This window comes from Cynoglossus semilaevis, chromosome 19 (assembly GCF_000523025.1).
Source record: "Cynoglossus semilaevis isolate Cse_v1.0 chromosome 19, Cse_v1.0, whole genome shotgun sequence".
Lineage (NCBI taxonomy): Eukaryota > Metazoa > Chordata > Actinopteri > Pleuronectiformes > Cynoglossidae > Cynoglossus > Cynoglossus semilaevis.
This window is the reverse complement of record NC_024325.1, coordinates 8,091,177-8,106,617: the sequence shown is the minus strand read 5'-3', so window position 1 is coordinate 8,106,617 and position 15,441 is coordinate 8,091,177. Positions and strand designations below refer to the sequence as shown.

The window sequence follows — 15,441 nt, the reverse complement described above, 5'->3', positions numbered from 1 at the left end:
ACCACCACCGCTGCCACCTCCGCCTCCCCTTCCACTTCTAGGGAACTCAACACGTAGGCGGTATCCATCATAGTCATAGCCATCCCTCCCGTAAACAGCATCGTCAGCGTCCCTGAATGAACAAAGAATTACATTCTAGTGCACTTGACATATTGTATGCTAACGTCAGGACATATTCTTTTTCTTGGTACCATTTAGACCACAATCAATCACATCAAGACCAGATTCATACAGGATTGCCAACTCTCTTTAGATTGAACCAAGGAAAAACACAAATTGTAGCTCTTAATTATAATTTGTGCATCCTTTAGCTTTAACTTGTATCAGTTAGTCTTCCATGGCAATAAACTGAACTAATACATCTCACATACAAACTTTAAAGAAAGTTTGGGGTCCTTGTGTATGTAGACGCCATCTTTTCTTGTAGTTACACTTCAAACGGCCCAACGAGTAAACATTGAGATAGTCTGGTATTACATGTGAGGTGGTGGAATATAAACAATACATTTCTATAGCATTCAGAAAAAAACGGAATAAAGGTTGAGGAGTAACGACCAGCAAGTGTTTATTTAAGGAAGAAAAGTATTTGCAATCCAACAAAAATATATAAATCTGCATATATCTATAAAGATTTCAATTTATAAAGGTCCAATTAATGAACAATATCGTAACCAGAACGTTTTGAATAAGTAACGAAGATTATGATTCTTAATCCAAAAGGACGGCGTCGAATTGTCCTTACCTCGGGTCATCGAACTGCACAAAGGCGAAGGGTGGTCCTCCTCTCCGGTTCTTCAGGTCGATATCACGAATCGACCCATATTTGTAAAAAAGGTCCTCGATGTCCTTTGAGCGAATGTCTGGGGGCAGATTACCCACGTATATCCGACAGTCGTTGTTCCCCGCGGGGCCACGGATGATTCCTCCGCCAGACATGGTTGTAACAAAACAAGCTAGCGACGATAATTAGCACGTCGGCTAACACCAGCAATCTACTCAAAAATAAACGACGGAAACTGTCCGCTAGGTAGTGCAACCTATTTATAAAATACAAGGAAAACGTCCGGTAACAACCAATGTTCTGACTAAACCTGAAAACTTAGAGGCTAAACGGTGTACTTTAAGTTAAAGCTTTCCTACTAACGACACAACGGACACGTTCTTCTGGCCTTCGAATGAATCCCAAAAACTAGCTTTAAATTTTCACACCGCCACCTGCTGGAGATCCAGGATACACCGCCATATGTTAAATTACTAGCCACATGATTAATAAAGTTCAGATTTAATGGACCTCGTACTCGTTCACCACTACCAATTTCTTCTGGTGAACATTTCCCACCGACATTTATTATACAAATTCTCAATTTTTCCTTTTGGAACGTTTTTTTTTATATCAATGTTCCCTTTCTGTTAAAATTACTCTTTAAATCACAGGATCACATTTGCACAAACAGATGATAAAATGTGTAGGTACATTGAGCATGTGATGAAAAATAGGACAAACGTAATTAGGGATAGAAAACCATAAGAAACACCAAATACTTGTAAGTTGTTTAAAAACCTTGAAAGCTCTGCTATATTCTTCATTTTAGCTTCATTTAGACTGTGGCTCATGAATTAGATGTTGACAGAAATCGTGAATAGTAAAAGGAAAAAAAACATCCAGAATTTCCGCTTTCAAGTAAATTTTACCCATTTTAAATAAACAGATCACATCCCATAGTATTTGTGTATATTAATAATAATTAAATATTGTAACGCCAGTTTTGTTTTGCTTACAACATAAAATGTGTAATTCAAATAGAAAAAGAACCTTTGACATATTACAATTCAGGCATTCAATAGTACAGTGTCTGAGAGCATACATTCAATAAAATATCTTAAATAAGACAATACTCCACATCAAAAATCATTCAGGTCTGGTGGATTATGGCAAAAATAAAAACAGATGGGTTTTGGGCAAAACCTCACTAATAATTGACAGTTAAAAAAAAAATCAGGACCCCTACCCCCTTGAGTGCATTCTTTATTCAAATTGAGTCCTTTTGTCAGACATCATCAAATTCTACATCCGTCAGTCTTTTTTAGCTTGTTTTTCCCTGCGTTTCTGTCGAGCATCAGATGCAATTTTGATCAATGACAGCAGGATGGGCACACACATGGGCAGGAAGAGTGGGATATAGATGGCAAACTTCTGATCATCGGGGAAGTAGAGTAGATGGAGGAGCGAAGGGTCAAAGAAAGCCCTCTCTGACGCCAAGATGGCCTCTTTGCTGTATTGCAGGGCAAAGCCTAGGTTTCCAGCCTCCAACTCTGCCACCGCTAGCTGCAGAGACGTGACAGCACTGGAAACCTGAGAGTTAAACACAGCAACATTAACAAACTATACATAAGTCAACATTATCTGCACATGCATTTTGGGAAATTGTGCATCTCACCTGCTCCGCTATGTTGTCGTTTATAACTATGTTTCCTATCTGATCCAGTAGCTGAGCAAGTGAGGTGATGGTGGTAGTTGCTGTTGCCACATTTTCCACACTTCGACTCCACATGAGGCGATCCAGTTCCCAATCAGCAAGTCCTGTGCTGCTGCATGAAGCCACCACAAAGCCCGGTGGAGGAGAAGATGACTGCACACCCAGCAACAGCCTGACAGGAAACAATAGATCAAGGTTTCTGTGTTGGCAGGAACAGTAATATATGTGTACTTCTATGTTGGCTTACCGAAGCTGAGCAAGGAAGACTCCCATAACTTTGGCCATGTTGATGTTGATGTCAACTGGTAACACAGCTTCCGGTCCATATACATCATTTACATTATAAACCTGGAAAAAACAGGGATGTTTTCCAGATTCAGAACGTGTTATTTATTTCTGTAGGACCACAATTGAGAGTGCAGCAAAAATGGGTAAATTAAAGAAACATCATACAACAACATCTTAATATTTTTTTCATGATCATAATGGTTTTCTAATTTTTACACTTTGATTATCTTACCATGATTCCTCCCCAACGAGGAGAGTGAAAGGCATTAGAATGCACCGCTTGTTTCTTGCGATCCAAAATATGCAGGGGGGAATGAAGGGCATCTGGGACGTACAGTAGGAAATTCAACACTGGATTGGAAGATGCAGCATTTGACCCTGGAAAAAAAGTTAAACATTTGGTCATCAGGTAAAGTGTTGCATTTGAGACTACAAAAAGAGGTTCTCAATGCAAGATTTTCATTGTTATCCCTGTTAGCAGTTTATTTTTTGTGAAATTCAATTAGACTTTAACAAGTTGAGGAATTAAGGAGTACAACCCTGTGAAACACCTTTTAAAATCAAAGAACATGGCAAGATAAGAACCAATGTCGTATATAAATACATGTAAAACCTACAGTAGATTCTGTCACAGTACATCGATTGGATTTGTGATCTCTTACCAAGTCGAGCCTCTACAGGGTTGATAACATGTGCAAGACTCTCGGCGTTAAGTGTGTAGCTGCTGCGGCTGATGTCAAATCGAGGGTTCACACCCAACATGGCGTAGTATAAGGTCTGTGAGAAGAACACAGTCATTGATGTACATTAGCCAAGTACCTAATCATTACTTTTTTTTTCACAAAAATACAAAACACATGCTTGGATGTGACACGATGCATGTGCATGCACATACGCAGACACACCTGAGAGTCAATGCTGAAATTGGCTATAGGTGCTAGTTTTGTGAGCAGAGGTTGAACGTAAGTCTCCACAGCGCTTTCTATGTCCCAGTGCAGCCGGTGGGACTTTGGGTCTGGATTCAAAAGGCTGAATGTTATTTCATAACCTGGAAAAAAATAAAACAGAATTAATTAATAGAATTAATAAATAACAAATTATAATCTTTATGTGTGTTTTGACCACAAGAGAACAATGCCCTTGTCTGTACTGAAACAAATACCAACCAGGGCTGGATTTAAAGGCTCTCATGCTGTCAACGATGTTCTCCCTGTTACCAGGAGCGAGACGGACTCTGTCACTGAGGGCAGCAGTTATATCAGTGTGACTAAAAGACATCATGTGTAGAATTTTCTTAATACGAGGCTCCAAATGGGCTAGCAGCTGCTCAAGAGTCCTGCCTACTCTCATCTGGGCACCAAGTCGAAGTATGGCAGTCCGTTTCTGACCAATATACACATCGACATCCTAAAAATATAGAGGCACATAATTAGTATTAGATAATTAGTATTAATTTAATGTTATAACTTTGTTTGCAAGATCGGTACAAAACAAACCCGTACAGTCAGTGTCTTTCAAATCAGATTAAATTCAAGATAATATTGTGGAAAAATATTATGAAAAAGGATTTTAACCTCAGAGAGCAATGAGGACGACTCTGGGATCACATAAACGACCAAAGAGCCACATGGATTCTCACTGAGTGCGTGCAGAGACAGATCTGCATCTGAAGTGAAAATGTGAAAGCAAAAGAAATGTTGAAACCATTTTAATGACATAGGACAAAAACAACTAGTTTGACAGGAAATGATCATCTCACCTGAAGCAGTTGGCTGTTTTAGAGCGTCCTCCTCCATGATGGTAGCTGTGCGGTACCTGATCTCATATCTGTACTTTAAAGCTGTGTTCTCTGGAAAAAAATGCATTTTCATTTTTCATATTGTTTAAACACAAGACAGAACACATAAAAATGAATAAATTACCATCTACTCTATGTTCCTCATCCTGTGTCTGTGTCATTGGGACTTTCTTCTGCTGTTCTGGTGACACGGTACCTCGTGAAAACACAACCTCAACATCCACGCTTAACAGGAGCTGCAAACAATCAAATAAAGGCAGATAAAATTAAGGAGCTTATGTGCTGCATATGCCTCACTGCCTCTGGGAGTCTTGAAACTAACTGCAATAACACACTACAAGCAGTGCAGGAAAGGTTAGCAGGCCATTCACGATCTAAAGCCTGCTATAATAAAAATGTACTACAGTAGTCTCTCTAGTTTTTTAATTTTTAGACCAGCACTGCTTGGAGTAATTTGACATCGTATAATTGCAACAGAATGATACATAGTATTAAGAGGGACAATTAGGCATTAACGCATAATAGCATACACATACCTGCAACGTTGCAAACTCCTTAATCTGACTAACAGGCAACCAGGCACGGTATGTCTCTGTAGTTCGCCACCACAGAGGGACCCCCACAATGATGACCACAGCAGCTATTGACAAAGCAGCAAGCTGACCTCGCCGACGTTCTTAGAAAGTAAAAAGGACAAGCTTAGGGGTGTTTGTGAATGTTGATGCTAACAGACATGCAGTGAACAATTTTAGGGTTTCACACAAAGAATTGCAGTTTGAGGCTCTGATTAATGATGATAAATGTAAATGTGATTGTGTATGTTTTTATTTTGTCTAACACCTTGATTTTGCGTTTTTGACTAGTTGCCCACACATGATACATTCTACCTTTAAACCGCTAGTATATTAAGGGCAGCTTCTCATGTCCCAACTGTTTAATAACCGGCAGTAGCATCACTGCTCTGCTGCACCGGCTGGTGCGGCTACTTAGCTGCTAGGTTTGGAGGCTGCTAACGCTTGAGGAAAAATGGCCCTTAAAAAAAATCACTAACAACATATATACATAATACTCAGATATCTATATAAAAATAATGTCAAAATGTAAATGAAGACCACACGTCTTAAAAGCACTTCATTTATTTATTTACTCACCCACTTCCGTGGTGGCCATTTCTGTCTGGGAGTGTGAGCAAAGTGCGTTGGATAATGTCACGGTACCTCCGTGAGTCACATGACCTATATAAACGTCACTATTTTGTAACGTCAAATAGAAAGATATTCTGACAAAGAGTTACAAATCAAATTTACAAACCCAATCATCAGAACACACATCTTTCTTTTCGTCTGCTCAATTTTAAACATTACAGAGAGAGTGAGAATGTATTATGTTTGATGGAGAAAATACCCACCCTCGTCCATTGACAGCTGGGAATGGCTCCAGCGCCCCATGGAGATTTTGACTGATCCGGTAAACAAATCGAACACACGAACGCAGTGCGTTTCTAGAGCCGAGTAGCGCCCTCAGATGGTGAAGAATGTAAAAACTACTAGTATTAATATATGCTAAAACAATAATAAAAATTCACATACTATATTATTTCTATATTAAACCCCAGCTAGAGCTGTTTTTAAAAAACACTAAGTTCATTAGAGCCTATTTTTGCCATTTATATGGCATGGAGCCCATGGGAAACTTTCACGTGCTTACCTGAAACTTACTTTTTTATGTCCTATACCTTTTCTTCTCCAGCATGCCCCGCATTTTTACTACGTGATGTTTAGTTAATTTTTATAAAATCACATGAGTCAAACAATAAAAAACAAACAATGAAACTGCACAGTTAATACATTTTAGATTTAATTTTTTAGTTTATAATTCTCCACTATTTGACACACCAAGTGCTCCAAGAACAACAGTAACATCACAAACATTACAGTATTTGAACACAGCAGTGACTGTTTCCCTGCTGCTGAGCCCACAACTTGGTCCACTTTATGTTTAGGTCACCAGAAACCATTGTTGTCTTTCCGCCAGCCCGCAGAGGGAATCAGAGGGGGATGGAGGGTGACACACAAGTACCACATAATATTGACACTTTCACACAACTGAATACATTAATTGCAGTATGCAATTCAAAGCTAAGGTTATACTCAGAATAGACAGGATGTGATTTTACATTGGTTTAATGGTGATTAAAAAACTGTGAACTAAAGGCTGAGGCTGAAATGTATGATGGCTCTCTGCTGTGTACTGTCTTGTTAAAGTGCACCTACTGACCTTTTGCTAGAGCTACAGCTGTCTACAAGTACAACAAACACTCCCAGTCTCAGTTCTTTAAAAAAAAAACCAACCAAATAACTGTCTCTCCACTGTCTTTTTGTCCACATGTATCAATGATGGTGTGTTTTATTTATTATTTGTTAACGGAGTGTTAGTGTGTTCTACACAATATAGCTGTATTTGTTCAAATAGGACAAAAACACTGATACACACAAGCTGACTCTCCAGAGTGGTTCATGGTTTGTAATTAGGTAAAAGAAAGCAATAGAGGAATGACCTGAATACTGACTGATTATCTGACCTACTGTTAACATTTTGCTGCCTACTTTCTATCTCTGGTCCCAGTGTTACTGCAATAGACAGCAAGACATTAATAAGTGTTAAATTCAGTCATAAAATGTCTCAAAACTTTGATCAAATAGACGAAAACATCTGCTCCCTTTGCTCTTGCCTTTTTATATTATGATTTACATACAGACATTTAATAATGTAACTTTAATAACTGACAACTCTAAAGTACAGTAGACAGCGCAGGCCTTTGATTTATGGAGGTGTGAGGGGAAATAGCAGAGCAAATATAAGACTAGAACTCTTCCACAGCAGGTTGATGTTCAGTAGGCGTGGTTGGCCACATAGAGGGACTGTCCTGCAGCACCACCAGTCCCACTAGACTCATACTTGCCAAGAGCGGCCAGTCCATTTGCCTGTAGAAGACAAAAGTTTAAAAACATTTAAATTTATATTATTTAACATATTATGGTCCACTTTATTTGAAATAAATTTTTTGCCCTGACCTGAGCACGCTTAAGGAACTCCTCAGTGGCAGCCTTCTCGTTATTAACTTCACCTCTCCATGCATTCAGTGCAGAGGCCTGCAGGGCACGGCCATAGGAGAAGGTCAGAGCCCAGGGCTTAGCAAGTGGACAGTTGTTGATTGCATTAAGGTTCATGCTGGCCTCCTCTTCAGACTGGCCACCTGACAAGAAGGTTACTCCTGAAATGACAGAAACACGCACATTAAAGCAACCTAGACTTAAACCTTTTGTCATAATTTAAACATGTGAAGACTTTGGCCTTTAAAAGAAAAAAATGTGTGATCTTTATTCGTATTTGTCTCTGACCTGTAACGGCAGGAGGCACAGTGCGGCGGAGAGCAGTGACAGTTGCCATGGCAATTTCCTCACTGCTGTACTTAGTGGGGCAGGAGTGTCCAGCTGTGACCATGTTGGGTTTCAGCAGTGTCCCCTCCAGGTATACATGGTGGTCTGACAGAGACTTGTACACAGCAGCTAACACCTGACGGCAGGAGACAGATATAAGACTGATGATAAAAGGACTGGTACACGCATTCAAATTAGTACTTAAAGAGAACTAAGAGAGAATTTTCTTAAATCTCTCTGAAATAATTTACCTTCTCGGTGACATACTGGCAGCGTTTCAGGTCATGGTCTCCATCAGGAAGAATTTCTGGCTCCACAATAGGAACAATACCATTCTGGGAAAAAATGCACAGAACATGGTAAAGGAAATTTAATACATATTAAAAATGTTCATATTCCATGCAGTTCCTAAGCTTCTTAGCATCTTTGCTAGTTTTGGGGGGTCTCTTTGTAACAATGAACATCAGAATTGTTTTAGAAAATTAGAGAAGATCCACTTGGTCAGACCTGCTGGCAGATGCTAGCATATCGTGCCAGCACATTAGCATTCTCAAAGATGGCCAGCTCAGATGGTGTGGTGTCACTGATCTTCAGCACACAGCGCCACTTGGCGAAGTCTGCACCATCCTTCTTGTACTGTGCACAACGCTCAGACAGCCCATCCAGACCTGCAGTTGGACACACACACATCATCAGACATAGAGCCGCAGGTGGTGGACAATGTGTGCGAGGTTTTAGGCAGCTTCCTACCCTGAGTGGTGGTCTCTCCATTTGTTCCAGCCAGAGGTACAACACCTTTGTCCACCTGCAAAGTCAGAAACAGGAAATTTTATTTTGTGACCTTTAAGTTATTTTCCCTCACAACATGTTCTGTTCTTGTAGACAGATCTGTGTTTACCTAAACATACTGACAACGGCTCTGTGTTTCCCTGTGCAGTCTCTCTAGCTTAAACCCCTCCAGCTACTGAACTTAAACACTGGCTGTAATATTATATCAACACAATGAATGAGGGTCACAGCCAAAAAAGTTATCAAATGAGCCATGAAATCACAGATGCACTTTTTATTATAAATTATTATTTTATTTTATTTGTGAACTCACTCATTTGCTGATGCTGATTAATTATGCTTTTAACGCTAATTCAAGTGAAAATAATTTAAAAGCAATTGTGAATCACAGACCTTGATGCCAACAACAATGCCACGGTCCTGTATGAGCTTGGAGAAGCAAACGCCATCGTCTGTGTTCTGGTAGAGTGTTTCGTGGAAGAAGATGACGCCTCCGATAGAGCTGTCCATGCGCTGATCGGCTGTGAAAAGCAGCTGGCGGTAGCGACGTCTGTTCTCCTCCGTGTTCTCCACCCCGATGGGGTTGAAACGCTTTGCCATGCTACCTGTATATGACACAGACATGCAACTTATACAGACATGTTCAACCTTGAAAAGCCTTAAAATTAGAAATGTGTTATGCTGTACAATATTATTTGAATGTTCTAGTAATTTTATAGTGACAAGGTCTTAATCCCACGAGGGCTTTGGGAATTATTAAAAGTGATGTCTTTTCTCACGAATAAGGGAATACAAAGCTCACACACCAGTGGATTCATCGGCTGCAAGGATGCCCTTCCCAGGAGCTACTATCCGCAGAGCAATATCCTGCAGCTCCTTCTTCTGCTCAGGAGTCAGTGCGGGATACTGGTGAGTCATGGTGGCTGGAAAAGACACGGAGAGAAAGAGACATTGGGAGGTCACATTCGTTTCTGTCTGTGGGAAAAGCTGGAAAAACTGCCCAGCAGGGGCCTCATTTACCATCCCTTCTATGTCACAACACAGCTGCACTCTCTCTCTCGCTCTCACTCTACAAATAAGAAGGATATGTGAAATTGTTTATGAAAAGAGTCAGTGGCTCACTCATTTGATAGAAAATAAATAAGAAGAAATTAGTAAAAATGGATGAAAAAATGTTTACAACAATTTAGTGAAGAACCAGAGCTCTTTAATGCTGGTCAGGTCTCAGTAGCCGCCATGTCATTGCAACGTGCCAACACACTCCAGCCTAAATCCAGATTATTGTGTTCCCTATTCCCTTCTCCTCTGAGCCGTAAATAAAGAGTTACGTAAACCCTGACCCCGCCCCCCTGTGATCTGCAGAATACAGACAGCAAGGAATTATGTAAGATTGGCTCTGTATAGACCGCTGTCAGCGCTCATTATGGCTGCAGGACTGAGCTTCCCGTCTCCTCAGCAACACTCTCTCCTGATGTCCACACCAATTCATTCTATACCTTTAACTGGTCGGTATGGTTTTTTAATAATCATAATCAGTTAATGCAAAACAGAAACAGAATTCTAACACCTTGTTGTAGGCATGATAAGCACACCGTAAGATTTGCAAGTTTCCATTTTTGCAGATCCCTTGAATGCATCAATGTGCCAGGGAACATGCTGTGACTTCTCTCTGGGCTCCATACCCAGTGTTGCCAAACCACTCCCACTTACGACAATACTGCTATCCCTTGCCGTTGGCTCTCGTCTCCTGACTCTAGCCCTTTATTAGCTCAGCTAGAGATGAAGCTGTTGGATGGGATGAGAAGGCCACACCAGCAGTGACAAACAGCCTTTGTGAACAATAAAATACAAGTAGCTCCAGCCTCAGTTCACAGCATTTACTATTTGTTTTGTAGATGTAAGTTTATTTTTACTATGTTTACTTACGGAAATTAAATTTGAGCTTCATTTTCCACCTCAGTTTATGTTGCCGTGTTAGGACACAGCATGATAAAGCCTGAGTGTTAATCTGCAGCTTAGGATAAATAAGATAACAACCCTCAGATCACACATGAACACAGAGGCAGTCAACACCTGCAAGAACAAAACCATTTAAGAGCTAAGAAGGGACTTTTACATACAATAAATGTGAACTGAACCTTCATCTTAAAACTACATACATATCCCTAGCAACCGTTGGTTTAATTACATCTGTTTTATTGTTCTTATTAAAGCTTATTAATAAAATGTAATACCCAGATCAAAGTGAAGCTCACAGGGACAGTGTGTCTCTCGAGAGAAGGAAACACTGGTGCCAGAAACATAATGTAATGTATATACTCTAAAGGATAAAACATAATATTTAAACATGATAAAGCTGAGCCCACAGAGTGCTGTGACATGTAATAATATCCCTGCACAATCCTGGCTCAGCAAATACCAGTTATCTTTTGTCCAGCACCTGCGTGCTTTAAATAATACATTTTCACTGACTCCAGGGTCAATGTGGTTCAGTATCTGCTGAGGAAACATTGCAAAATGATCTGTGTGTAGATAACATGTCTAAATATTATGAACATATGAGTCAAACACAAAGAAAAGTTTCAACTAGGAAACCTTGTGAATATAAAGAAAAAATACTGTAGCTACAGCACCAGGTAGCCACGGTATGACCTTGAATGACAAATTCCTGCAAATTAGTCAGAAGGTTTCCTGGCAACACACTGAATAAAGGAATCATTCAAGTTGTGTTGCAACTACTAAAATAATCACAATAATTACATTAGAGCAAATTTGCATTGATGGATTTTTGTAGTGCCTCCTTTTATGAAAATCAGAATGAAAGTCACTTTATGTGCAACTGTAAAGCCTCAGGCCTTGGCCCAACAAGCATGACCTTAGAATGTAGTGAAGTCAATAATGCAAAACCCAAATGAGAAGAGTGAAGCTTCCTATTTAAACATACTGTCTATTGAGCTGTTGTCCATAATTATCTTATCTTCTTTCCCGCCTGCCCTACTGGAGCTGACTTACATTCCTCCGTTTTTCCCCTTTTTTGCCTTGATGGACCATGTCCATTGTATTTCTTAAACAGGAAAAACTGTGGTTATAATACAAAACTTCGAATGACTGAGCTTACACTTAAAGTTTGTTCAATAGATAGAAGGCTAAGAAACTCGGAATCAGAGTTCAGCTTTTTGAAAATCTGCCAATATTTAGTTCACTTTCAGTGCCATGGGCAACAAAGCAAGTCCATTTCCTACTTGTACTCGTTATAGATGTCTTTCCATTCAGAAAACACTTAAGAAGAGTGTAATGGAAAAAGTGAAAAATTAAGGAATTTGGCGACCTCTCCATGGCACAGGTCTAATTTGTTGATCTGATTTAAGTTTAATAAATAAGGGTCATATTTATTATAGACAGTGTAGGGTGGTTATAGTGTAGACATACACCAATAGGTGATGTTAATGAGCAATTAAAGTTTGATTAAAAAATAAATAATGACATAAGTATTATATTTACTGTGTCTTAGTTTTCACTGTGACTTTCCTTTCACCCTGTCGCGCTGTGGTCGTTCTTGAGACATACGCCACTTCTGCACTGCGTCGCCAAGTCTCTCACGCCATGTCTGTGGCGAACCACTTTAATCCGTGTTCACCAAAGGATAACTGTCTGATTATACAACTATAAAATATCTTAACAAGGAAAAATTCCAGAGTAGACACACGTCATATGTCACCTCCGTCTGCTCCAAGCTTCCACCTGTGAATGTTGTTTAAAGAATGATATTCAAAGTTTGTATTTGCATATACTACATATACTACTATACTGTAACATTCATGAGGGACTCATTGGTGACAACTGGTCTTTCTAAACATAGCGTGGCTTTGCAATTACGTAAATTTGCTGATTAGATCACATTATATGCTTTTACTAGGAAAATTATTATTAATTATTATTATTAATATTATTTACCCCGCACATCTATATTTATAATTAAATGTACCTCCTGGAGATTCAGCCACCTTGTTATTTTTCTTTCTCTACAATCTCTAATGAGTCAAAGAGGCTCCTGAGGAGCAGCAGCAACCAAAAACAAAAGAAAAAAAAAAACACCTGACCCAGGCTGCTTTTTGTTAGGAAACAGTCTGTTTATGATACATGTCAGTGTTTGGTCAATGTCATTCTTCAGGCCTTGATCCAGCAGAGTCACCAGCTGAACTGTTTTCCATAGAGATTTATAAGATAAACGCCTGTGATCGATGTCACATTTTGGCAGGTCAAATGCAAAATAACATTAAAGATAATATGCTAATTTTTTCCTCTGCTTAAGAAGAAGAGAAATGCATCCTAAAATAGCAATGCATTGGCAATTTACAACTGCCATTATATAAAATAAAATCTATAGTTCTGTACCCTTATGCTATTAAAATTCACAACAGGATTTAGAAAAATACAGTATGTCTTATAAATTCAAGTCATATAGTATCTGTGGAAGTTGATGAAATAAAAATTGTATGTAATTTAACTATACATTATTATGCATGTTTGAAAAACAGTGTGCTGCCTTCAGTACACACCAGGCCTGAGAGGAGAACTCCTGATGTCACCTGTGCGATGACTTTAGTCCAGTGGTGTAAAATGATATGCCAATATCAGAAACAAAAGTGCTCTGTTGGATTTAGAAGTAATTTGTGGCACTAGCTCTTTCAGTAAGCCTATCCATGTGTATTTATTTTGCAAACCTTATGTTATGATTATGTGATATGCACATATGCGATGTTTGCTGTCTACAGCAACATTTTTTGTGTCTTTCTTGTTGTTAAACTTGTGTTTATACAGTATATATCTTCTTCTTTTTCTTTCGGCTTTGTCCCCTTTTTCAGGGGTTGCCACAGCGAATCATTGATTTCCATATTGCCCTGTTCTCTGCAACTCTACTCTGAGTCCAACTATCTGCATGTCCTCCCTCACTGCATCCATATATCTCCTCTTTGGCCTTCCTCTTTACATACATCTCTTTATATACAGTGTATATACATATATATATTTATATATTCATTATAAGTTTATGTTTTCTCTGATGGTAGCTGGGACAGTTTGTCTCCCTCATATTAGTACATACCTCTCATACAACCCAATTCAACAAAAATAGTTAAGGTAAAAAACAATTCCATTGGATGATTTTTGATTAAATTGACCATTTAGTAATTAATAATATTCGCTTAGTAGTTTATTTGTGGCGTTTTTTAATAGCATAAACTGCGCAAACAGTCACATCCGCCTCTGGGTGACAGAAGAGGTGGAGGAGGTCTACGTGCTGAAGCACAGATACGCACTTAACTCTCTCCCCCGCCTCCCTCCCCTTCCTCATCATCACTCATCGACCTAGACTCTCTTTTCCGCATTAAAACGAGACAATATTCATCTACTATTTGAATAATATTAACAAAACAAAACAAAAAAAAAAAAAACAGTTTGAGCATTTGGAACTAGAATGCTGTTGCGGGAAAGCTGGCGCAACAGGCGTACCCTTGAAGGTCATTCATTTTTGCGTTCTTCCTGTTACGTACTTCGATGATGTGCGGTTGGAATGCGCAACTTTGAACGGATATGTTGTAAAGACAGAAGAGCTTTTCTTATATTACAGCCCTTCGTCGATAAGAAACGACGCCATTTTGTGAGAAATTTTAAAAGACACGATACAAATGTGTAGGATGACGAGTAAAGATAAAGTTAGGTTGAGGAGAAAGAGACAGCCATCATTACCAACCTTTTCCTGGTATTAGCTTTCCCTTAAATATTAATGATGCATACAATCATTGATACATTGTTAAAGTGATGGGTGTTTGGCTGAGGGAGGCTCTTACCTTGTGGTTGGTGTCTCGGTTCGTGAGAGCAGGTGAGCGGATGAGGGAGAGTCTTCTGTTTCAGTGCTGCAGCGCAACGTGACCCTTTACAAAAGGCTCTGACGGGGGCGGGGCTATTGTCACGACGTCATTGGTGCTGAGCAACAATTGCGCACGCGCGGACGGCTCTATCAATTGCCCATAGCGAGAGCGCAGCATGATTTTGCAACTTTTTCTTAACGTTTTCGTAAACCTCACGTATACACCTTTTACTAACTTTTTTGTAAAATAAAATAATATTTATTTACCTTACAAAAAATCCGATCTAATATATTCCAGCTACACATATAATATGATAATTATTATCTGATACATTTTGTGCAGGTAATTTATATAATTTCTTGTAAAAACATAATTACTTATGGAGGTCAAAGCAACTCAAAATATATAGTGAGCTTTTCTTTGAAACCAAATGACTGTAAAAAGTATTGGAAATGCATCAGTAATTTCTGTCAAAACGAAGACAAGCTTAACAAATCAATGTAGAGGAGTTTAATTTTATGTTTGTGGTATATGCATATTACACGTGATAATTACAAATAATACATTTTAACATAATTTTGTATTTTAATTCAAATTATATATATAAACAAACATTGTTTGTTTTGACAACAAAGCAAACAATGTTAAATACCTGAGGCATTCTGAAAAAACAGGGCAGTATATACAAAATTAAAAATTACTTACAGGAAATATATTTTCATAAAGGTTGAATTCATGGCGTTTGTGCCCTCAAGGATGATAGAAAACAACTGTAGGTG

At 38.9% G+C, this 15,441-nt stretch overlaps 3 protein-coding genes across 4 annotated transcripts in view; all 3 read right to left on the bottom strand.

Annotated features, from left to right (window-relative positions):
- The window catches only part of srsf1b (serine and arginine rich splicing factor 1b), a 5,539-nt gene extending 4,360 nt beyond the window's left edge, over positions 1 to 1,179 (bottom strand). Inside the window, exons 1-2 of the mRNA XM_025065499.1 lie at positions 743 to 1,179; positions 6 to 112 (exon numbers count right to left, since the gene is read on the bottom strand). Of these exons, the coding sequence (XP_024921267.1) occupies positions 6 to 112; positions 743 to 936 (301 nt within the window). The 5' untranslated portion in view covers positions 937 to 1,179. The remainder of the gene's footprint in view (positions 1 to 5; positions 113 to 742) is intronic.
- A 489-nt stretch (positions 1,180 to 1,668) lies between these two features.
- Positions 1,669 to 6,026, bottom strand: pigs (phosphatidylinositol glycan anchor biosynthesis, class S). Of its 2 annotated transcripts, none has more exons than XM_008332713.3 (13): positions 5,972 to 6,026; positions 5,715 to 5,798; positions 5,100 to 5,239; positions 4,688 to 4,799; positions 4,525 to 4,614; positions 4,340 to 4,431; positions 3,932 to 4,172; positions 3,671 to 3,813; positions 3,428 to 3,542; positions 2,998 to 3,143; positions 2,725 to 2,825; positions 2,439 to 2,649; positions 1,669 to 2,353 (listed from the first exon to the last, which is right to left on the bottom strand). In XM_008332713.3, exons 1-13 carry the CDS (start codon positions 6,009 to 6,011, stop codon positions 2,075 to 2,077), a joined length of 1,794 nt encoding a protein of 597 aa, XP_008330935.2. In that variant the 5' UTR covers positions 6,012 to 6,026; the 3' UTR covers positions 1,669 to 2,074. The 2 variants fall into 2 exon arrangements, with proteins under 2 accessions (XP_008330935.2, XP_016897274.1); XM_017041785.2 differs by having other exon boundaries at positions 5,715 to 5,812; positions 5,972 to 6,013.
- Positions 6,027 to 6,402: 376 nt separating this feature from the next.
- Positions 6,403 to 14,782, bottom strand: aldocb (aldolase C, fructose-bisphosphate, b). Its single transcript, XM_008332714.3, has 9 exons — positions 14,642 to 14,782; positions 9,599 to 9,715; positions 9,186 to 9,397; positions 8,754 to 8,808; positions 8,511 to 8,671; positions 8,255 to 8,338; positions 7,965 to 8,139; positions 7,638 to 7,837; positions 6,403 to 7,547 (listed from the first exon to the last, which is right to left on the bottom strand). The coding sequence occupies exons 2-9, from the start codon at positions 9,708 to 9,710 to the stop codon at positions 7,455 to 7,457; spliced, it is 1,092 nt and encodes a 363-aa protein (XP_008330936.1). The 5' UTR covers positions 9,711 to 9,715; positions 14,642 to 14,782; the 3' UTR covers positions 6,403 to 7,454.
- Positions 14,783 to 15,441: the final 659 nt, after the last annotated feature.